Source organism: Borostomias antarcticus (assembly GCF_949987555.1).
Source record: "Borostomias antarcticus genome assembly, chromosome: 21".
Classification (NCBI taxonomy): Eukaryota; Metazoa; Chordata; class Actinopteri; order Stomiiformes; family Stomiidae; genus Borostomias; species Borostomias antarcticus.
Window position 1 is genome coordinate 10,875,800 of NC_140254.1, and position 23,627 is coordinate 10,899,426.

At 45.9% G+C, this 23,627-nt stretch overlaps 1 protein-coding gene across 1 annotated transcript; it reads left to right on the forward strand.

The window, feature by feature from the left end:
- Nucleotides 1-712: 712 nt before the first annotated feature.
- On the forward strand, nucleotides 713-19,777 carry LOC311323040 (Y+L amino acid transporter 2; the record flags this gene model as incomplete). The annotated part of the gene is made up of 11 exons (XM_084455173.1): nucleotides 713-802; nucleotides 991-1,166; nucleotides 2,824-2,966; nucleotides 9,859-9,984; nucleotides 12,700-12,844; nucleotides 13,032-13,155; nucleotides 14,503-14,606; nucleotides 14,692-14,788; nucleotides 14,937-15,086; nucleotides 16,842-17,025; nucleotides 19,683-19,777. The coding sequence occupies 11 exons, from the start codon at nucleotides 713-715 to the stop codon at nucleotides 19,775-19,777; spliced, it is 1,434 nt and encodes a 477-aa protein (XP_084311299.1).
- Between the last annotated feature and the right edge of the window lie 3,850 nt (nucleotides 19,778-23,627).

The window sequence follows — 23,627 nt, forward strand, 5'->3', positions numbered from 1 at the left end:
TGTGCACTGACTGAGGAAGTGGTCTGATCCTTCACAGTATGGACAGTACGGGGTTGTCTTACTGTTCTTCCTGCCAGGGCTGTCCTGCTTGGGAGCAGTGTAAGGTGGGTGTTGCTCCTTTGATCCATGGGGTATCGCTACTGATCTCTTCTTTCGATTGTTCTCAGCTTTGGTATTGGACTTGGCTTGGGGTTGATTGTCAAAGTCCTGGCACCATGTCTCGTAGCCATTCTGAGAAGTCTACTCTCCAATCTACACTGCTGTCGTATCACAATACAGTATGCTACTGTCTGTTTAGCAGCTAAGAAGCTAACGCTACCTGATCCACTTCCATCGTCCATCTTGTTGATGCGGTTCCAGCCTCCTCTCATGCGTGACGTTTGACCGATGTCCATTTCTTTCCAGATTTGCCTGCTGGAGAACGGCCGATATCCCGGGGGACCACCATGACCAACTGAACTCTGCGACTCTGCTGGATGTCACTGCACTTCTGATTACCTCCTCCTGCCGCCGCACGTCCGAAACCTCCCTCCCTCTCTCCTTTCTGCTCTCCATCCTTTCGTCTATCCCTCCATCATCCGCACATTCCTTCCGGCCCTGCCTCTCTCTCGTCCCTCCGGACCATCCCCTACCTCTTCCTATCTCCACCGAGGAGCGTCTGCTGAGATTACCCACCATGGGTGTGCAGGAGGACACCCAGTCGACGGGCTCCATGCGGCTGAAGCAGGAGATCTCCCTGCTGCACGGCGTCTGCCTCATTGTGGGCAACATGATCGGCTCCGGCATCTTCGTCTCGCCAAAGGTAGGAATTTAATTTATTCGTTAAATAACCAGCCCTTCCGAGCATTGTAAGACCACAGGCCTCGGCCAGTGTGCAACAACGGGTAGTCGTTAGTCGTCAATAGGTTATTTCCGATGAAGCATCTGAAACTTCAGGGCATTTTTGGCAAAGTGACGCAACGAGGTCTCTCGGCCCTCGTCTCTCCGCAGGGGGTCCTGTTGTACACGGGGTCGTTCGGCCTGTCGCTGGTGGTCTGGGCCATTGGAGGCGTGTTCTCCGTGTTCGGGGCCCTGTGCTACGCCGAGCTGGGCACCACCATCCGCAAGTCCGGAGCCAGCTACGCCTACATCCTGGAGTCCTTCGGAGGCTTCCTGGCCTTCATCAGGTGTGTGTGTGTGTGTGAGATGGGCTAGATTAATTAATTAGATGATTGTTTTTTTATGGTTGTGATTTTTTTGGCGCCCCCAAAGTGTGTGTTGCACGATATACTGGTACCAACGGTCTACCGCGGTGCCAAAACGTCACGGTGCCAACTATACTATAAGCTCTATACAACGGTAGTACCGTGGAATACGGTACTACCGTTGAAAACGGCAGGGGGACAATGTTACCTCTGTTCCCAAATTCACTGGTTTCTGCTAATGAGAAGACTGGCTCGCGACACCGTTGTGCAGCTCCCAATGTGTTGGCTCGCGCACACATGCAACTCTGCAGTCACAATACATAGGCTATTGACGTTATCTGTATGCCTGGGCGCGAGCCAGTCTTGTTCTCAGTAGGCTATCGTAATGTCAGAAGCGTCAGAAGCGTTCTCTAGCTCCGAGTCCGTACCATCAAATGTAACATTATTGAAGAAAGATAACTCTAAAAGTTTAATATGGAAGTTTGGTTTTAAACCCTATAAACAATGAAACGCCATAGATGATGGCCGTCCGTTGTGCAGGCGATGCAGCAATGCCGTATAGGCAAAATGAGGCAACACATCAAACTTAATAAAGCATCTACAATCTTGTCATCCAGACCTTGCACTGGAATACAAGCGAGCTAATGAGGTTAGTATGACTTTATTTGTAGTGTTCTTGCCATAAGCTAATATTACAAACATTAATGAATAAACCTCTTTGGCATGTGCTGCTGTTGCTAGCTAGCCAGCCAATGCTAGCCAGCTGGCTAGCTAATGAAGTAACGTTAGCCTACCTGCTGTCATGTCGTCATGCACAGCTGTTGAATGAAATTTGTCGTTCTCTCCATGGTTCTCTCATTCCAACTCCAAACTCCTTCAAATAATGTGAGCTAGATTATGTAGGCTGAGACGAATCCAATGATATCCACCTCTTTACTGGTGGTTGGTGATACTACACTTTTGTGTATACATGGCTGATTCTGTTGTCGTTAGATATGCTTTTTAAATATTGAATATTAATAATTCAGAATATGCATAATATCTTTTTACTTACCTCTAGAGTTACAATGTAATGCGTTAAATGCATGTTATTCATGCACCACTCATATTAAGTGATTACACTGTACTGTAATGTACTGGAAATACATTGCACGTTCATAAAAATAAAATACAAATGTAAATGCTGCGGTATCGTGATACTACTTGGTATCATGATACTTTGGCTGGTATAGTATCGCAGGTCAAATATTGGTATTGTGACAACACTACCCCAAAGAGATGTTAGCATTATCCATGGTTTGGACCACTAGTAATCAAGATAATTATCGGCAGGTTATCGGTATCATAAACATTTTGTCTTTATATTAATTTTGTGTCTTGTCGGGAGATTCCCGTGATTGTGAAAAGTGTGCTCAGTCAGAACGACAGCGAAGACTATAGGCCTCTATATGCTGGTAGGCTACTCGGCATAAAACAGAGGTTTCCCCACAAAATTGTGTGTACATCACCCCCCAAAGACCCAATCTGAGCCAGGAAAAACCCTGATGTTTTGCGTGATTCTTTACATTCTACATTTCTCATATTTCACCTTCGATGTTCTGTACTTGTATTCATGAGTCATGTGATTGGATATCTTCAGGTTGTGGACATCGCTGATGATCGTGGAGCCGGCGTGCCAGGCGGTCATCGCCATCACCTTCTCCACCTACCTGGTCCAGCCCTTCTACCCCACCTGCCACGCCCCTTACGACGCCGTCAGACTCATCGCCGCCGCCATCATAGGTAGGAAGATGATTCTGCCAGCAGATGTCCAGCTGTTGTGGTTATGTCTTGATTGATATTTAGGTGGCAGTGAGATTGACCCGCCATGCTTCCTTGATTGACCTGCTTGTATTTCAGTCCACTCTGGGTGAGTCTGCAAAATCAATAGTCAAAACTGAGCCTCAGTCCACTCTGGGTGAGTCTGCAAAATCAATAGTCAAAACTGAGCCTCTGCCGCTCCAGACCAGAGTTTGACTCGTCTCGTCTCATCAATCATTGACCCGGTGCAGTGTGCACCTGCTAATTTAGTCAGTTTTTCCTGGTTTTTGTTTCTCTCATACTTTATCCTCTGTATAACCTGTACTCTTTGTTTGCTTTGGCATTGTTAATGTTGCAAAGTTGTCGTTTGCTTTAGCCCTCTTATCATGTCATGTTTATCTTTATGGAGAGATTGCGATGTTGCGGGGCAGGTGTTGAGTAATAGAGACAGATAGAACGGGTGCGTGCTACGGGCGTGGTCTGTGGTGAATTTGCTGGAGGCACTTACATGACTTGTGACGTTCTCTTGGTGATGTGATCATGGCGTTACAAAACTTTTATACTTGCCTCTCCCTCCGAGTTAAGGAATGTGGATTCACTGGTTTGTGTGAGTGTGTGTGTGTGTGTGTGTGTGTGTGTGAGCTCGTACAATGGATTGGCCATGTTTGATGTGTGTAGTCAGGACGGGCGCGTACACATCGGCCCCTCAAGGTGAAAAGCAACTAGGCTGCCCATATTTGCAACAAAGGCCTACTATACCATACCAGCCACAACACACAAAGACCAATATAAAGCAAAAACCAGCAACAATACACAAACGCACAACTCCAGGGCCCTGAAGCGGGCTAGGACGACCCCTCCGACCCCGGCCATTACCTCTTTGAACCACTCCCCTCCAGCAGGAGGCTGCGGTCCATCAGGACCAGGACCTCACGCCACAAAAACAGCTTCTTCCCCAAGGCCACCAGCCTCATCAACAAGGCCCAGGTCCCCCTCTGACTCTCCGGCCTCTGACTCTGTTCCCTCTGACCCTCCCCCCTCTGACTCTCCCCCTCTGACTCTGTTCCCTCTGACTCTGTCCCTTCTGACCCTCCCCCCTCTGACTCTCCCCCTCTGACTCTGTTCCCTCTGACTCTGTTCCACAATAGAAGGTCTCAGGTAGCTACATGCACACTAAATATGGACTATACTGTACTATGAATACAATCTCCCATGCACTTGAATATTTAGGGCCCGAGCACTGGCGGTGCGAGGCCCTATTGTATTTCGAAGGATTATTATTATTCTCCTACCTTCTTCTTCCAAAACAAATGCCTTTTTGGCGGCCTAAACATCGATGAAAACGGATGATGCAGATACGTCAGTCCCGGTGAAAAATGTGATAATTTGTGGGTGACGGAAATGGGCGTGCTAAAACGGCTCGAGCGCCCCCTGAAAAATTTAAAATGGCGAGCCCCACCTTTCAGTTTGATGTAGGCGAACGAAATTCGGTGGGCTTATGTAGTTCATTGAGACACACTAAAATGTCTCTTGGAGCTATACCCAACATGCAACAGGAAGTCCGCCATTTTGCTTTTAATGTGCCATTTTGTCCTTGTTTTGACCATTTCCATGCCTCGTACTTCGACGAACTCCTCCTACAGATTTCATTTGATCAACTTCATATCAGGTCAGCTTCATCTTAAGACCTTTGTGATCAAAACTTATCAAAAAAATTGAGTTTTCACCAAACACCCTTGCCGTGGCGCCCCGCCAAAGTTTGACATTTCGCCATAAAACACGAAGTCCTCATAACTCCTCCTTACATTATCCAATTTGTCTGATATATCTCACGCTTCATGAAGGTTCTGTCCTGAACACATCTATGTGTCAGTATTGCGACATACTTATAGCGCCACCTATTGGTGAAACAGGAAGTGCTCATAACTCCTACATACATTATCCGATTTGCACCAAATTGCTGTCGATTCATGAAGGTCGCATTCTGAACACATCTATGCGTCGGTATTGAGTCACACTTAGAGCGCCAACTACTGGTGAAACAGGAAGTACTCATAACTCCTACATACATTATCCGATTTACTGCAAATCGCTCACGCTTGATGAAGGTCGCGTCCTGAACACATCTGTAGATCAGTATTGAGTCCTACTTATAGCGCCGCCTACAGGTCAAGCAGGAAGTCATCATAACTCCTACATGCATTGTCCGATTTACTCAACATTTCTCAGGCTTCATCAAGCTACTGTCCTGAACACAACTATGCATCGGTATTGAGTCACGCTTAAAGCGCCACCTACTGGTGACAGGAAGTTTCTCTCAGTACTGGACACCGAAATAGCACAGCCTTTAACGGCGCCACACCCCGACACGCGTGGGGTGCGAGGGCCCGCTCACTGCTGCTCGCAGCACTAGTTGCTCTTGAGCCCCCACTCTGAATAATCAGAGAATTATCAGATTCACATTACACTCTAAAATATCAATGATGCAACAACCAGAGATATTCTCTTTAGCTTTTAACCATCTGTGTGCATTTATTTCACACAACTAACACATCATCATCAAACATTTACAATAACCATATAAAGTACCCCGGGGTTTCAAAGAAAACAAAAAAAGTATTGGACTATCGTTGGCGCACTTGTTGGAGCTCATAGGAATCCTTCAAAGAGAGGGTCATTACTCAGTCTCGGTATGGCGGCAAAGAGTATTTCCCGAATGCAAGGAAAAGCGAATCCAGCATCGTCCTCTCCACCGTGCATGCGCACTTTTCCTTCAGCAGCAGGAGCAATCAGCCCTCCTCTCACGACCAATGACACGAAAATGTAGGCTATACTTTGCAGCTAATAAAACAATAAAGTTAAACAGACTCAATTGCGAGTCAGACGGCACTACTATTTTTCTAAGTGTCCACGTACTGACGGCACTGTAGCTAGCTGGCTAGCTATCCCCGTTAGCCAGCCAGGCTTGCAGGTTTTGTTGCACTTGCACTCTTATGTCCCGCGATGTCCACCTTCTTTAAACTTTCTTCTTTAAACTCAATTCTTAATACGCTATACCTGTAGGTAAACAGTAGTTGGAACTTTCTATTTTCTTTTCTCTCGCTCCGCAAAATAACTCTTCACTCTCCACACATCCTGGCGCCTTTTTCACTTCGACCCCCTCCAACTCCAGCACCCACGATTGGCCCAAAAACACAAGTACCAGCCTGATAATAGGCCACTCTGGAACACTTACTGAACATGACACATCCTTACTGGTCCATGCGTCTCTCTATCATGCCTATATTTTAACCCTTTATACTATCATGTTTAACTACATACAGTAGTAGGTAACCTGTAATAACCTGCATACAAACAGGTTTTGAAACTGGTTCTTTCTCTGATTGGAAATACTTCACAAAAAATGAACTTACAACACAAAGGAATATTTTCAGGGGCACTACATATATATATATATATATATATTTTTTTTAAATAGCTGGCCTATGGTTGGCTCACATCTTGCTGTCCTTGCCAATGTGCCGCCCTAGGCAATTGCCTAGATGGCCTATGGACACGCCAGCCCTGGTTGTAGTGCGTACTCTGTGTGCATGTCCCTTTCTCTATGGAGATCATGTAAGGAAAGCTGTGTTGCGTGTGTGCTTGTGCGTGTGTGTGTGTGTGTGTTGCAAACCCCATGGAGAGATGTCGGTTCCTTGGCAGTTGCCAAACAAATAATCCCTAACTGCTAACACACTGTTGCCAAAACACAGGATCCAGCTAAATGCCACAGCAGCTCTGCTCACTACCCAACCATAATGTTATACTACCTGTATACTGCTGAAGTATGGCTCTCATGCAAAGTTTTTTTTTTTCCTTTTTGAGTATATCTCACACATACTAAAGCCCAGTGCATGATATCACTGTTTGAGTGTATTATTACTGGTCCACAATGTAAACAGAGTAAGCAAGCTAAGGGTCTGTCCCCTTTCAACAAAGAAAGAACCATTCTAGTGTTGGTATGCTTATTGTGAGTTTAATACATCCTTTGAACCCAGGTATCAAAGCGAAGTGATACTTTTATCCGTGGTTTACCGCTTTGTATATTGTGGTTGTCACGGCTACAATACACAGTTGGAACTAGCTGTAATAATAGCTAAGACTAGCCTAAAGATGTATTTAAAGCTACAGTAGTGCATGTAACTTGAAAGCTACAAGCCTGCTACAGGATGGGAGGATCACTACATTAGAGATGGAGAAATATCGGAGAAACATTTTCAAAAACAAATAAAAACGAGACAAAAATGTTAGGGAGGGACGATTTGACATTTCCGTGAAAGTTGTGTCTCACGCTGAACAAAGTTTGAACACAAGCAGAGGTGTAACACACAAACACAGATGAGACATTGAAGAAGGCTGCAACAGCTTGGTGTGTGCCATGATGAATTGAACTTGGCTGAAATCAGTTTGTGCTTGTTTAGGTGAATGATTGTATATACAGTAGTGAATGCATCTGATGGCTCATTATGGCTCATTCACTTCCATGTATTTACAAACATGAAAACTATGGCAGGGAAAAACAATCGGAGTTTAGTAATGATGAGTTTGTAATTCCGTTAGTTTATTCAGCCTGTTATTTTGACTATTTTGTTTCTTGAAGTGGTGTTTTTATAATGAACTTTTAACATTGGAGTCAACGGGCACTTCCGCATTCTCCCACCTGATTACGTCAGACTCGACCAATAGGGCAGCCACGTGAAATGGGTCTATAGTCCATCATCCATCCATATAAAATCTGTCCACATTGGTTTGTGTTTATTCTGTGCAGACACAGGGGGAATATTTGGGTTAGTCGTTAAAGGTAATGCCAAAGTTCTCCAGAAACATCTTGGATGTATGATTTTCATCCATCCATCCATCCACCGACCCACCCACCCACCCATCCATCCATCCACCCACCCATCCATCCATCCATCCATCCACCCACCCACCCCTCCCTCCTCTTTAACCTCTGTGCCCCAGGGTTAAAGATCTGGCTTTTTACATCCCTAATCCACAGCTGGATCAGAAATAGCAAGGTTTCTATCACATCCTTCATTAACGTGGAGACCTTTGCTAAGGCCTTGGCAGCCTCTAGTCCTCCTGCAGTGCATTAAGCCCGAGCTCTGTCTTTTAGTCATGCCCAGTGTGTGATCACACCCAGGAATTTAGACATAGCCTTTTTTTTCTCCATGTTTTTGAGAGGATTCTAAACTCTCTGTGACCCCGGCCTGATACCCTGTCGTTTAGTTTCCTCAGGACAGGGCCTTTCATCAGCAGGGTGAGGTCGAAACCAGAACCAGTCTTTTCTTTGGGCTCGCCACCGCCCCTTTAATGGACGGGATATTATAGAGGGAAAGTAAGCTGATCCTGGATCAGTGCTGATCCTCGGACGGATGCATCTGCACCTGCAGACACAAACTAGGGATTGGACTGGAACACCCGTTGGAAAGCCTGGCAATCCCCTCCCCTGATGTGCTAGTCCCCCTGGATGTGCACGGCTTTGCCTCTTATCCTCCATAAGACCCATTTGGAGGCTGCTCCGCAGTCTTGAGTCGTCGCTCAGTCGAGCCCAGATACAGCGAAGGCCAACGTTCTCAGTATGTTGTGCTAAGTACCGTAATATACCTAATATGGGCACCGTCATGATGTCTTTGGATCATTTAAGGTTTGGAAGTTCATGAATGCGAGTTACACACCCTGGGACATCCAGTCTTGTCTAGACTAGCTCAGGCAGAGCTGCAGACGCTCTGTGGTGCTAGAGGGAGGCAGCTTATCGGGCTCTTTATCTGAAGCCAGTCCCAGGCTGCTAGCCTTATCAGAGGCACGCTGTTACCGGCTGACACTCATCAGCTGAATGTATCTATCTTCTGTTCCACTGGCTAGGATAGGACATTCAATAACCTGCAACGTTATTGTCCACACGGAGATGGAGATGTCTTTGGCAAACATGGCGGGAAGAGAAAGCCAGAGGTGTTCTTCACATGATGGCAAGCCTGGTTTTTGAACTAGATGCCTCTGCTTGGCTCATAAGGATTGATGAGCCCTGCATTCTCCTTCACCATCCCTCTCCCAGAGCTCCCTCCTCTTCCTCCTCCTGGGGGGAGAGGGAGAGCAGAGTTTGGATAGCTGACTGACCGTGTTATAAATGTATTCTAATAATTAAGAAAAGAGTAGTCAAGAATGCCAAGGTTCATCTTTGAAAGCCCAAGCTGGTTACCTTTATTTAAGTTACGAGTTTGCAAAGTCGGGCTCAAAGAGAATAGGAACATCCACCAAGATCCGCCAAGATTATCTTGAAAACAGAGCATTATAAACAGTGTGGGTGTGACCATACCTACATATGCAAATACCTCACTAGCCAATTATCAGTGAGTAGGCTAGGCCAGAGGGTCAACAGCTAAAGCGAACATATACAGAGATCAGAGATAGCTGGGAGGAGGGGACCCCTGGGGAGGTCTAGCTGGGAGGAGGGGACACCTGGGGAGGTCTAGCTGGGAGGAGGGGACCCCTGGGGAGGTCTAGCTGGGAGGAGGGGACCCCTGGGGAGGTCTAGCTGGGAGGAGGGGACACCTGGGGAGGTCTAGCTGGGAGGAGGGGACACCTGGGGAGGTCTAGCTGGGAGGAGGGGACCCCTGGGGAGGTCTAGCTGGGAGGAGGGGACCCCTGGGGAGGTCTAGCTGGGAGGAGGGGACCCCTGGGGAGGTCTCCTGCCATAAAGTCACTTCGAAGGCCTGGAGATAGGGGGTCAGGGCAATGAACAGAGGACAGCTGCTCACTTTACACAATGTCTTGAACAGAGACAAGTCTTGGACACATATTTGAATTTATCTATTACAACCGCCCTTTCCCCCAGGTCTGCTGACGGTGGTCAACTGCATGAAGGTGAAGTGGGGCGCCATCCTCCAAGTCATCTCCACCGTGGCCAAGGTCCTGGCGCTCATCGTCATCATCATCGCTGGACTGGTCAGACTGGGACAAGGTGACACACACACACAAACACACACACACACACACACACACACACACACACACACACACCTGGGGACACGCCTGTACAAACAGTATCAAATCAAACTTTATTTGTATAGCGCATTTCATACACAGAGGCAATACAATGCACTTTACAGAGAGCAATGGCGGGTGGGCATAGGTCCCACCCCTACATATTCCAGAGGGAAGCAAAAAAACAGTTTCACCCACACCTCTCAACGAGACGATCGAGCAAGCTCCTGGAAAATGTTGTCTATTGGCACATTTACAAGAACATTTACAGAGCAATAAACATGGGCTAAATACTTCATAAGAGAGACACACAACAGTAGAGTGCACACATAGTTACAGAGATGTTTGCTACATAAAGTAATAGACCAGTATGTGTTAGCTATCCCTGTAGTCTCCAATATGATATTTAAGTGAATCATATAACGCACAGTAAGCACTTAGCAGGACAGGCTCATAGAGAATGATGATGACAGTGTTCACAGAGTAATCTCGCTTAAAGATTTGTTTAACCCCTAAGTACTCTGGCAAGGTGTTCCAGAGGATGGGGGCATAGAAGCTGAATGCTGCCTCTCCGTGTCTCTTTGTCCTGTTAGGAGTTCAGTACCTGAGGACCTGAGTGCTCTGTTGGGCATGCACCTGACAAGCATGTCTGAAATGTATTGAGGTGCTGTGGAGAGATTTATAGACTAATAAAAGTATTTTGAAGTCTATTCTAATGCTACGTTCACACCGGGCGCGGCGAGAAAATTTGCGCCGCCCAGTTCGCCCCAATCTTGCTACGGGATCCAATGGGTTGTCACGCGAATCCGCAGCAGAAAGTAAAAAAAAATTGAACTTTTGCGAATGGCGCCGCGCGGCGAAATCTTGGCCGCCGCGCCGCTGGGCGCCCGGTGTGAACACAGCATAAAACTGACAGGTAACCAACCAGTGTAGTGATTGTAAGATTGGTGTGATGTGTGCCCTCCGTCTAGTCTTAGTGAGGACTCGTGCTGCAGCATGCTGTATCATTTGTAGTTGTAAATTGTTATCTTCGGTAGGCCAGACAGTAGAGCATTGCAGTCGTCCAGCCTGCTTGTGATGAAAGCATGCATTAGTCTTTCATTGTCAGCCTGAGAGAGAAACGGTTGAACCTTGGCAATGTTTCTTAAGCGGTAAAAAGATGTTTTGGTAATATTCTTGATGTGGTTTTCAAAATTAAGATCTGAGTCAAGTATGATAAGTATGATTTCTCTTGCAGCTTTTTCACCAATGTTCAGTACGTCAGTATAATAATAATAATAATAATAATAATAATAACCTTTATTTATACAGCACTTTTCAAAACACATTTACAAAGTGCTTGACAATAAAAACAGATAAACATAAGAAGCACAGATAAAAACACAATACAGTGCACACATTGTAATATTGTAATAAAAAAACAAAGCAAAGCAGTAAACTCAGTTTAACAAGCGCATATTGCATATTGAAGACCATGACACCTGGAACATTATGAAGTGGAAAGGCAATCACCATTCCATTGGCGCATGGGAGCGCACTTTGTATTTATAAGAGACAATGGTTGTCAAATAAATTCACAGGTCCTTATGGGAGCACTAATATCTCTGAAAATGTGCAAACCTATGTTCAAAAATGTTCAATACTGTACCAACTGTCATCGTCTTAATTTAGTGTTAGTCTACAAACCTCTGCATGAAGGAATTTGGTAGGGAGAATATCCAATGGACAGGAAGAAGGTTTCATATCGGTTGCCAATTCAGACAGTGCAGATGGGCAAATAGGCTTGAAGGAGCAAAGGGAAATTGTGCGGAGCTTCACAACAGTGATAGGAGAGTCAGGGGGGGAAATGTGACTTCTAATAGATGATACCATGAGTAAAGGAAAGGGATTTGTTGCATTTCTCATGGAAGGCATTTAATGCCAGGGGTGAGGGAGGCTCTGTGACCCTACTCACAATGATGACCAACAGCCGAGGGTTGGACTTATTGTTTTCGAATAAGTCCAACCCTCGCTCGAGTCGCGAAGTAAGAGCTGCAGTGTACAGCACCTTAAAAGTGGTGATATGAACTGGATTCCCGAAGCCCTTTTTCAGTCAGTCAGCAGTGATCATCATTGTCCCCTTGTCAATGAAACTGGGTGAAAGGGACATTAGATTGACCAGTGTATGTTTGTTCATCCGTCACACGTTCCAGAGCCCACCACCTGGGGGCGCTTGCCCATTTTCCCCATTGCAAAGTATATTTTGCTTTGTACTTAAGACTATGCTTGGTGTCTCAGACTATTCTTTTACTATATTTCTAAATCCAGAGTTCAGAGGTTGAGGTGTTTAGTTGTGCTTTTGATGCAGAGAGAGAGTTGGGAGAGAGAGAGAGATGGTAAATGGACTGCACTTATATAGCGCTTTTCCACCTTAGTGGCACTCAAAGCGCTTTACAATGGCCTCTCATTCACCCATTCACACACACATTCACACACCAATGGTGGAAGCTGCCATGCAAGGTGCTAACCTGCTCATTGGGAGCAATTTGGGGTTAGGTGTCTTGTTCAAGGACACTTCGACGTGGACAGTCGGGGCTGGGATTTGAGATTCATGAATAAAATATCACGTTTCCACTTGCTCATTACCACAAAGGAACATGCGTCCTGGGTGAGGAACCGCTTGTTTACTGTTCCTGCCTCTGTTGTTGTGTAGGCCAGACGGGGAACTTTGAGGACTCGTTCAAGGGTTCCAGCAGAGACCCAGGGGACATCGCCATGGCCCTGTACGCCGCTCTCTACTCCTACTCCGGCTGGGACACGCTCAACTTCATCACCGAGGAGATTAAGAACCCTGAAAGGTCCGCCTTACACACTACACACTAACTTAACACACTACACACTTGCTTTACACACTACACACTAGCTTGCATGTAAAATGGACAACAGACCACTGCCATGTTTTTGATCTTGACATTTCCAGGGGGATTTTCTATTGTCTAACCTCCTGCCCCCCCCCCCCCCCCCCCCCCCCCGATCCCATAATAGGAACCTCCCGTTGTCCATAGCGATCTCCATGCCCATCGTCACGGTGATATACATCCTGACTAACGTTGCCTATTACGTGGTGATGGACGTGGACACAGTGCTCAACAGTGAGGCTGTAGCTGTGGTGAGTGGAAAGTTTGTATTCAATGGAAACGTTCTCCATCGCCCCCTACAGGTTCTTCTAACAAAACACTTGTTATACTAAACAGTACAGTATACTCAGTATAAGTATAGCTTTGTTTCCGGTCGGCCTGTTGTGACCAACATGGTTTTCTACAAGAAGAAGTCCGGTTATGAGACCCACGGATCAACACACCCCACCCCGAACACACACCGTAATTAAACCACCAACCTCATCAGCACATAATGAGACCCCTTCCTAATTGGCAGCATCTGTTCAGCATTGGTTCGGATCTCTACTCATTGGTTGTGATCGCTACCCCCCGGCCCTGTTGGTATGTTCTCGTCCGGTGGAGCCTGGCAGCTGACCTAAGGCAGCACCAGGAACCCTATTCCCAACTGGCGCTCGGTGACAACATGAGCCGCCATGACAGGACCTCAGCCAGGCAGCTAATGACGTTTGCGCCTACTTATGAGAGTGGACATTGGTGATGCGATCGCAGAAGGGTCATTCTCCATACTAAACGCAATCATCGAAAGCTAATTAAAATTACGGGAAGAAGGGAGTCATTTTGTTGTTGATATCTGTATCTCTGCACTTCCCTGCAGGCTCATGTTAACTTTGATTTGCGCTCAGCAGATGGGGTCAGTGCAGATCCGCTATCTATCAGTATCCGCTGGCTTGGCTATCAGGTAGGGAGAAGGGCATTGTGCATTCAGAAGATTATAGCCCATATATCAGAAGTTGTCGGCTCGAAAAAATCACGGACACAAGTCTGATTCAATCTCTAAAATAAAACACTATAGGCCAACTCGGTCAAACAGTCTGCACTTGATCCCGTCTCGCCTATCCTTACGCATAAGAGCTCTGTCAAAACCAACAACGAACTACTCTCGATATGACAAAACAATAAACATTTGTCAGGAATCAGGATCAGATGAATATATTCGGTTTAGTGTAAGATGAAGCTGTAGACTTTTTCACTCGTCCCTATTCTCTAGCGAGCCTTCCTATGAAACAAAAGACAACGGAATAAAACAGCATTATTATAACAAACGAAGAAGAACGGCTGAACGCGATCACATCGTCACTTGCGTTACGTCCATAGAAACGGACTCGACAGATTAATTTAATTTAATAATTATAGAGCCTGGTTAGCGGTATTTTTTTTTATTATACATGATTTAAATTGCAAAAAAATGAAGAAAACGAATACAGGTTAGTGATTTTTAGTAACCGGTAAGGCATTTGAAGGCTCTCCAATCCGGTTAACCGGATTACCGGTTAACCCCTACCACCACTAAATCCTATACATTTTGTGTGCGTGTCGTTGTCGCTCGGACCCCACAGACGTTTGCAGACGAGGTGCTCGGCTACGCTCGCTGGCTGATCCCCCTGGCGGTGGCCATCTCCTGCTACGGCGGTCTCAACTCCTCCATCATCGCTGCCTCCAGGTCAGTGGGGAGTGCGGGGGGGTGGACAGATAATTTCTGTCTGGCTGATCTGACCCAGGGTTCTCCCCCTTCCCACCCCATCCAGGCTGTTCTTTGTGGGCTCCAGAGAGGGCCACCTGCCCAACGTCCTGTGCATGATCCACGTTCAACGCTACACCCCCATCCCGGCCCTGCTCTTCAGCGTAAGTAGGACTTACACCTGTGTGTGTGTGTCCTGCTCTCAGTGTAAATGACAATTCAACGAATGTGTGTGTGAGTGTGGTGGTCTTTATCCCGCCCGGGCTGATGGGTAGCATCCTGTGTGTGTGTGCGTGCTGTCTCCGTCTGCAGGGGGGCATGTCTCTGATCTACCTGTGCGTGAGGGACGTCTTCCAGCTCATCAACTACTTCAGCTTCAACTACTGGCTGTTCATCGGCCTGTCCATCGCCAGCCAGATCTACCTCAGGATCAAGTTTCCGGACATGCCGCGGCCAGTCAAGGTAACGGACCGGCGCCGTGTGCTCTCCGACACCGCGTCACCAACCGCAAGTGTAGAATTGGTTACAAGGCACAGGTTACAAAATAAAGGTTTAGATCCTCCACCATTGGGGAGGGAGGGAGAGGGAGAGAAAGAGAGGGAGAGAGAGACCAATGAAGAAGGGGCAGAGAACAGAGGAAGAGAAAAAGGGAAGAGAGGGAGGGCAGCGGAAGAAAAGGAGAAGCCGAACAACGGTCTACATTCCCTTTAACACCTGTCCACCAGCTGTCGGAATTCAAACTCCTGACACCAATCACACCACACCTTGTGGGTTTATGACATCATTGCAAGGAAAACCGATTGGCCATCAGAAAGTCAAGTCTTTTGCATACGAGAGACGTGAGCAGGCTTATCTTCAGGCTAACAGGGAGGTTTATTGGCCCACCCTCGGTAGTGAACATTAGCTACTGTATCAGTTAGATAGCGCACCGCCAATTTGACAACATTCTTTAGTGCGGTAGCTCTGTTGATCTGTTGGACTTCACACACGTTCTCATCACTGGTCAGTTTAGGATTCAAAGCCTTCTCTGAAACAGCCTAATACATAGGCTGGGGTGGAAAATGTTGACCTTTTTGTAGCCTATAACAACTTTTTTATTTTTTAACAACTTTTTATTTTTATAGCCTATAACAACTTTTTATGTTATTTTATTATTTTATTTTAGGATTTTATTGCATTTGGTAGCCAATTTACCCTGACCTAGTGTCCAGTTACCCCCTAATAACTGTTGAGGATTCATCACACAACCCCGCCGGTCAGCAATACGAAGGGGAGAGACAACTCCCTGACTATCTCAGCTCACAACCATAATGCCGACACCAGAAGGTTGCTGTTGTGTGACGAACCCTCAAGCCGAGATTAAACTAGCCACCCTCAGGGAGTAGCAGCCCAATAGGCCCATCCCTCTGGGATCCGGCCATACTCGGATCTGGCTGCACCGGAACACGGTGCATTAGACCGCTACAACACCGTGGACCCCTATAACAGGGAACTTAAATGTAGCCTATTTGGGGGGGGGGGGGACATAAAATGCAATTCTAGATGTTGCAGCATGATCTTGGTTAAAACAACCTAATTTAAAGCAGATTCAGTTGAATTTCACATCTCAATTTCACATTCTTCTGTCACATGCAGATCACATGCACAGCTAATTCCTAGCGTCCTGCACACTGAGGGCTGTAGAATCCATTCAAATTCAACTCACAAATGGAGACAAATAGATAGTCAAAAATGTAATTTTAAAAATGTGTATTTGCATTGTATTTGTATTGTATTTGATATGTTTGCCTGCATGTCTGCTATGAAAAAACAAAATGTTTGATGTCCATTGATCTCACGTTTCCCTTCCACTCTTTTATTTCTCCCTTCTTTCTTTGCGTTGTGGTCCTCTCTCTCTCTCTCTCTCTCTCTCATTCTTTCGTTCAATGTCTGTCCATCCATCTACCTTCCTCTACCCACTCTCCTCCACACCCTTCTCTCCTCCCTCCCCCCTCGTTCATCTCTCCTGCCTCACGCTCCCTTCTCTTCTCCTCCCTCCCTCCTTCCTCCCTCACCCTCCCTTCATCATCTCTTCTCCCTCCCTCCCTCTCTCACCCTCCCTCGCTCTGTCCCTCCTCCCTCTCTCACCCTCCTCCCTCCCTCTCTCACCCTCCTTCTGTCCCTCCTCCCTCTCCCTCCTCCCTTCATCCATCTCTCCTCCTCCTCTCCCTCCTCCAGCTGAGTCTGTTCTTCCCCATCGTCTACTGTCTGTGTAGTATCTTCCTGGTTGTGGTGCCCCTGTACTCCGACACCTTCAACTCCCTGGTGGGCATCGGCGTGGCGCTGTCGGGCGCGCCCGTCTACTGGGTCTGCATCCACCTGCCACCCAGTTCCCGCCCTGCCTTCCTGGGCAAGATGATGGGTAAGGAAGCGCTGCAGCTCCGGTACTTTAATGAAGACTCAAGCTGTGTTCGGAATCGCTCCCTCACTCCCTATTCCCTAAATAGGGCTCACCATGTAGTGAACTACCTAGGGAACAGAGAAAATGTACGGTACATGCACTGTTCCCTGCAAATCAAGGTGAATTGTGGGTAGTAAATAGTGGACTATATAGGGAACGAGAATTCCGTGGAGAATTCGGACACTACAAACAAAATGTCTGACGCCCTATATAGTGCACTATATAGTTTATAGGGAGCGATTCCGAACACAGCTTCAGGCAGACGAGAGAGTTGCTGATACGAGACTTGGGAGTTTTATTAGCAAATCAAACGACACGTCGTCCCGGGTTGACTGCAATCAACTGACTCACGAAAGGACAGTGAAAGTACATATCATTTGAATGATGACGTAGAGGAACTGCTGATGTGTCAGTTAGGCCGCTCAAGGTTCACACAAACATCAAATGTGTCCTGGCTGGGCTCCAAGCACAATATTCTGGCCTAACAAGAAATCACTTGAATATTTCTCATCTATCAATACATCCTTATGGTCCAGACCCCGCAAAAGACTACAACAAAAGACCTAAGATCCACACAGTGAACCCTCCTCGCTGGCCTGAACTGAGCCAGGCCGAGCCGAGCCATGCCGAGCCGCGCTGGTGCTTGTGTACACCGCGAATAGCTAGCTAGCTAGCATCCTAGCGTTAGCTAGCGTTAGAATATGAGCTAGCTAATGCTAGTTAATGTCAACAGCTATAAGAACAGTAGCTAATTCTAGCTAATAATAATGACAGTAAGAATATGAACTAGTTGGCTAGCTAGTAGTGTTGTTTGCTATTTGCTAGTTTCACCAGCTAGTTTTGCACTCGGTGTTGTCTCACCAAAGTTGTTTGACCCACCCAACCCACCCTCAAAAGCGCTCGCAAATTTATACCCCTCTTCTATCACGTGTTCCAATGTGAACAACCAACCACAAAACTCTGAGAACAACCAATCAAAAACGTAGGCCTATCCCACGTCGTCTGCCGACGTTTATAACTGTATGATGCCGTCTAGAAATGAAGTTTTTGAGGCGATGGACAAACGTCAAATTCTGAAGTCTGCCAAGTGAGACCAGGCTGGTTAATTCACCAACCGGGCCGGACGGCCATGACCAAGTGGGAGACGCAGACCCAAAAATCAGACATTTAACAATACATTTATTGGAGGAAATGCAACGGTAAGCTTAACCTAGGCTAACGGAAAAGGAAATATGTACAATCAGTAGATCAGTAGTGTAGTCTAGAGGGTGCATGCATGAGTGAGCTAGCGTTCCTGTGTGTAGCGTTCTAAGGTGCAGAAAAAGGAAACTAAACCACCCAAGGGAATAGAGAACAAACCTAAGCTAACCACTGAATCAAAACAAAACTGTTTACCAAAGCCTGAGGGAACCAAAATATAATCAGTAATAATAACAAAAGGCAAAATAAACAAGGACAAAATGGGCGCCCCCAGGGAGAACAGAGGCTCTGCTGGACTGAGGGGGTTGATATCGGTCCCTTACAGCACTGGGCCCAGAAGCTGCCGGTCAGCTCCATGTCCCCCAATCACCGGCCACGCCCCCCTGCTCCCCTCAAACCCAAAGACACAGTAAGGACCAGGCAGACAGGCAGGCAAACCTCTAGCAGAACAGCCAGGGCCATAACAGTTCATTTTCACAGCAAATTTTTATTTAGTTTTAATCATAGTCTTTTGACTAAAATGCTATTTAGTTTTAGTCATATTTTAGTCATCTGAATTGTTTCAGTTTTAGTCTAGTTTTAATCTACCCATGATTTAGTCAACTAAAATGGAGCGGGTTCAGCTAAAGTTGAATACATTATTTAACCATTTCTCTAGAATTTCCAAAGTCATATATACTCCTGGGGGAAACATCTATTAGACTGTTGGACACTTCCTGCCTGTTTTTGATTGGTTTCTGATTGGATCTCTTCCCAAATCGTCCCTCTCTTACATTGTTTAGTTTTTATTTGTTGACGAAAATGTAAATAGATTTTGTCAAAGTTGTCATCATCATAGTCATTTTTATATAGTTACCGTCTCGTGACGATAACTAAATAAAGGTAATTGACGACAATTTTTCATCAGTTTTCGTATACAAAATGATGGTCTCCACATGCTTGTTACTTTGAGGCACTCAGGCCTAAAACCTCCAAGCTAGCACCTTCCTCCTCCATCCCAGTAGGTCCAGGGAACTAGAGACGTTAGCGGAGTGCTGCAGCTGCCCTAAACCCACTGGCCATTTCAGACCGGTACCATATTTCTTCAATTGAAGTGGTTATTTTAGGGACCTGTGGGGCCTATATGACCCGCCTGTATATCTCACTACAATGCGTGACCATGCGTTCCCCGAGCACAGCTCTTCCTACTGAGCCTAGATCTGAGCATCCAGATACACTGAGTCATCCATGTGTCCTCTGCTGTATCTCGCGCTATCAATAGACTGCAGCAACCAGCCTATGACCTACATTCCAGCACACGGAGCAGGCATGTTCCCTTACATGTTGAAGCTGCAGGCATGTTCCCTTACATGTTGAAGCCATGTTTGTGTTTTGACGTCTCCCGCCCCGCCGCGGTCTAACTTCTTGTTTGTCGACAGACGTGATCTCCCTCAACACCCAGAAGCTGTGTTACTGCTGCGTCGCCTCCCCAGACATCGACCTGGACAACGTCGACCCGGACAAGATAGAATGACGGAGGGATGGAAGGAACAGAGGAGGAGAGGAGGGGAAGAGAACTGCGGAAGTATGGACGGGTATGAAAAAAAAAAAGGTGATGGCAGACATATAGACCAGCCCAGATCTGAGCACGGTGGAACAAGGGATGAGAAGGATGGAGGGAGAGAGGGATGAAGGGAGAGACGGAGAAGAAGGTGGACCTCGTACTCCAGGTCCTCAGAGACCACTGACTACTACCCTCCTTCTCCCCCAAGCCCAGCCCTTAGAGATGAAGCCAGATTTTAACAGGACTATATTTATCATCTGCTTAGGAATTATTATTTTTATCATCTGCTTAGGAATTATTATTTTATGTACAGTGCTGTGTGGGGGCTGTCCACAGAGGTTAGCCATGTCTAAATATGGAGGAATTCACACACACACACACGACAGCTCCTAAGTCATTGTTGGTTGTTTTCATTGAAGTTTTATATATTACAGATGACTGTTTTTAAAAGCTCCAGCTGAGGGTATCCGCCTGGCCCAGGAGAAGCCGCTGTGTCAGTGTGCTCGCCGTGGGCCAGCTGTAGCACGCACGACCTGTTGGGACATCCCGGAGCATCTTGTGAAGGAACTACTGCTTCGGAACAGAATGTGAATGCACACACAGCAAGAATAAAACTCAACAACCCTTGTTGGGTTTGGGTCTTTTCAGACACCCCTTAAGTTCTTTTCGTCTATTTATTATATTTCTACCTGCTAAGTTGCTGTTTGGAACGAATCTCACCTTGAATTTCAGTCTAGATGGCTACTGCTGCTTATTTGTTATGTTGTTTTTCCTGCTTTTCCCTACCAACTCACCTTGAACAATTTTTCATAGCATTGGGTGAAACTTTTAAATTTGTTCTTGACAATTGAGTTACATTGTGTCAAGAACAAATTTGCTTCAACGCAAATGTATCTAGTACTGAGGACCAAATAGGTGTTCCTTTTCTGGGGAAAGGATCTTTGTACTGTAAGGACCCATCTTGCTGAAACAAATCTAGGCCACCCACTGCTTGGTTATATAAGGTGGCATTGCTGGTCTTAATAGCCTGACCTTCTTTGTGGTATTTCTGTTATTCTCAGAAATGCTAAATGTGCTGTATGTATAAGTAGGGTTAAGTTCTCAGCCTACATGCACACACACGACACAGAATGATTATCCTGTCTACTATCCGCACCAGGAATGCAAGTCCATTTGAAAGTGCAATTCTTTAAAACCATTCTGATCAAATTGTAGAGTGGCTGGTGCTACTAGGCAGCAGTTTGGTTCTGTGCGCCCTCTAGTGGTAGATGTGTGGTGTTGCAAGTTGTGGGAGAGTGGAGTAATTGGTTGGGAGTAGATCTCAGAAGTATCTCCTCGAATCCTCACTCTCCTTGCCGCCACCTCAGAAAGCATGTTGCAGTTTTAAGTAGAGTACCTGTTTGAACTTAAGCTCTCCCATCTCCCATGCTGATCAAAAATGGATGAAGGAATTGAGGACAGTGTTTTGAGATCCTACCACATGTGAAAGGTCAGAAAGTAAATAGTCGTACAGCTCTCTCAACTACGCTCTCGGGTCACGCTCTTCACGTCATCCAAAGTTTTTTGGCTTTTGTTTCGTTTGGCACCTCCCCATTTTGACATTGTTGTCCTACATTAAGTGATTGTAAACCACGTGATAATTGTAAATGGTATAAAACTGGCATGAATATCTACACAGTGGCTTCTTTATTAGGTACGCCTTTCTCCTCCCATGCTTAGTGAAGTCATTCTCCCCTGACCTCTATCATCAATGAGGTTTCACCCTGAACTCACTGGGTGTTTTGTGTTTCCCTGTAAACGCTCGAGGCCTTAGCATGGGAAGATCCCAGGAGAGCAGGTGTTTGCTAGAACCGCCACGTCTGACACCAACAATGGCATGGCGGCGAAGGCGCTTCCATCACGCGTCGTGGCCATTCCAGCGTTCGCTCGGACAGGCTGTATATATTGAGCTGCAGCCACATGATTGGCTGTGTTGAGGAGCAGGCTATTTGCGTCAACAAGCAGGTGTAGCTGATAAAGGGGCAACTATATACTATATATATATATATATATACCGTACTTGTGTATATGTAGAGTGAGTATACTGTATCTATATATATATATATATACACACCACAATGTTTGACTACACATTCTATGGCTGTTAATCTAAGGCCAATCCTCTGATGGCCGTTTCTAGGTACACAACACTCACCGTTTGACCTGTCATCTTACTCCAAGTAAGGTGATGGTAAGGAATTCTAAAATCAGCAGTGGCATTTTAGCTCACGAAACCACCAACCAGATCACACCAAAGGATTTTAAGTTGTCCTATCTTTCACTCACATAATGTACTGTGCACATTTAAATCGTTTGCCTGTTTTTTCAAGAGCTGTAAGCACACTGAACACGAGCCGGGCACCGCCATGTTTTCTCGGACAACTCCATAACCAAAGTAGAACCACTTTCTTTTTTCCTCCTAGATCGTAGTGCCAATGTCTTTCATGTTCAAAACAAATCTGAATTCCTGTGTTTGTTTCTAGTTGTTTGTGTCATTGTTCACCGTGTCAGTGCTGTGTGCAGTGGCTTCACTAGTGCCTTCTGTAAATGTGATCTGCCTCGGACCAAATACTCTATTTTTGATATTATGCCGCTTCTGTGTACAGTGGATGTTTATGCACTAGCTATAATTGGCCTACTTGGAGCTGCGTCTTTCAAGTGCTTTCTGTCAAACCAGACTGTTGAATTTCACACGTAACCGCATCACTTTCTGATTTGACAGAATGGAAATTAAACCGACGCATCCTCTACTCTGTTTAGTATGTCTATCAAATGCACCAGTCTTTAACAGCACTGTGATTCTGTGTCCAGGCTTCTACGTTGCCGTTGGTCACCTGTCAAGGGTCAGTTTGGTGTTTTTCTCCACTAATGGTTAGGTTTAGGATCTGAGGTAGTCTGATCCTGGATCTGTTCCTAACGACAATCTCACCCTGAAACCGAACCTTCTGCCTCATAATGACCATAGCAGTGAGACCGCGTTCATTCCGTTTGATTAAGGCAAGTTATGGTCGTGATCATGTTAGTCATGGTCACCTGGTCATAATGTGGTTTTCCTTTTAAAATGGGGTTATGTTTTTCTCATTCCTACAGAGCTGGTGGTGTTGTTTATATGTGGTTCATGTGGTCCAGTTTGTGGAGCCTAGTCAGTCTGAAAGGTCCATAAATGGTCATGTAACTGGATGTTTTAAAGGTTGAGTCTTTCCAGTGTGTGATATTTAGTTGAACTGGTCCATATGTCTAACAGTTCTCATGGAGAAGCATGCAGGGATGGCCAATGACAAGCTTTACAATGCAAATGTGTGCTCCAAATGATTCAATGGAATGTCAATATATTTGAATAAAGGCAAGGATAATAGCCTACAGATCGTCTCGTATCTTAATGACCTGTCTTGATGGAACTTTCAAAATTGGTTTGACACTTTTGTCCCGCAAAGGTTAAAACCATCGGGTCTTTCCTCGACCCCTGTCCTTATATCTCTCAAATCCCCGGTAAAGACAGGAGATTCCTCGACCTAGAGCCCCTCCGACAGGATCACAAGGACAAGAGTGAGAAGTGTTGACCACTGAATGGTCATTTGAATAAAGACACCCAAAAACCACGGCAATAGGCCTATGATATGCAATTAATTCAGCTTTCATTCTATTTTTTCTTCAAAGTGAATTGAGGATTGCATTGCCACTTTGCATACTGAATTGCCAATTGCAAAATGCATTTTCAAATTGCATGACCACTTTGCATATTGAATTGCCAATTGTAAAATGCATTTTCAAATTGCATGAC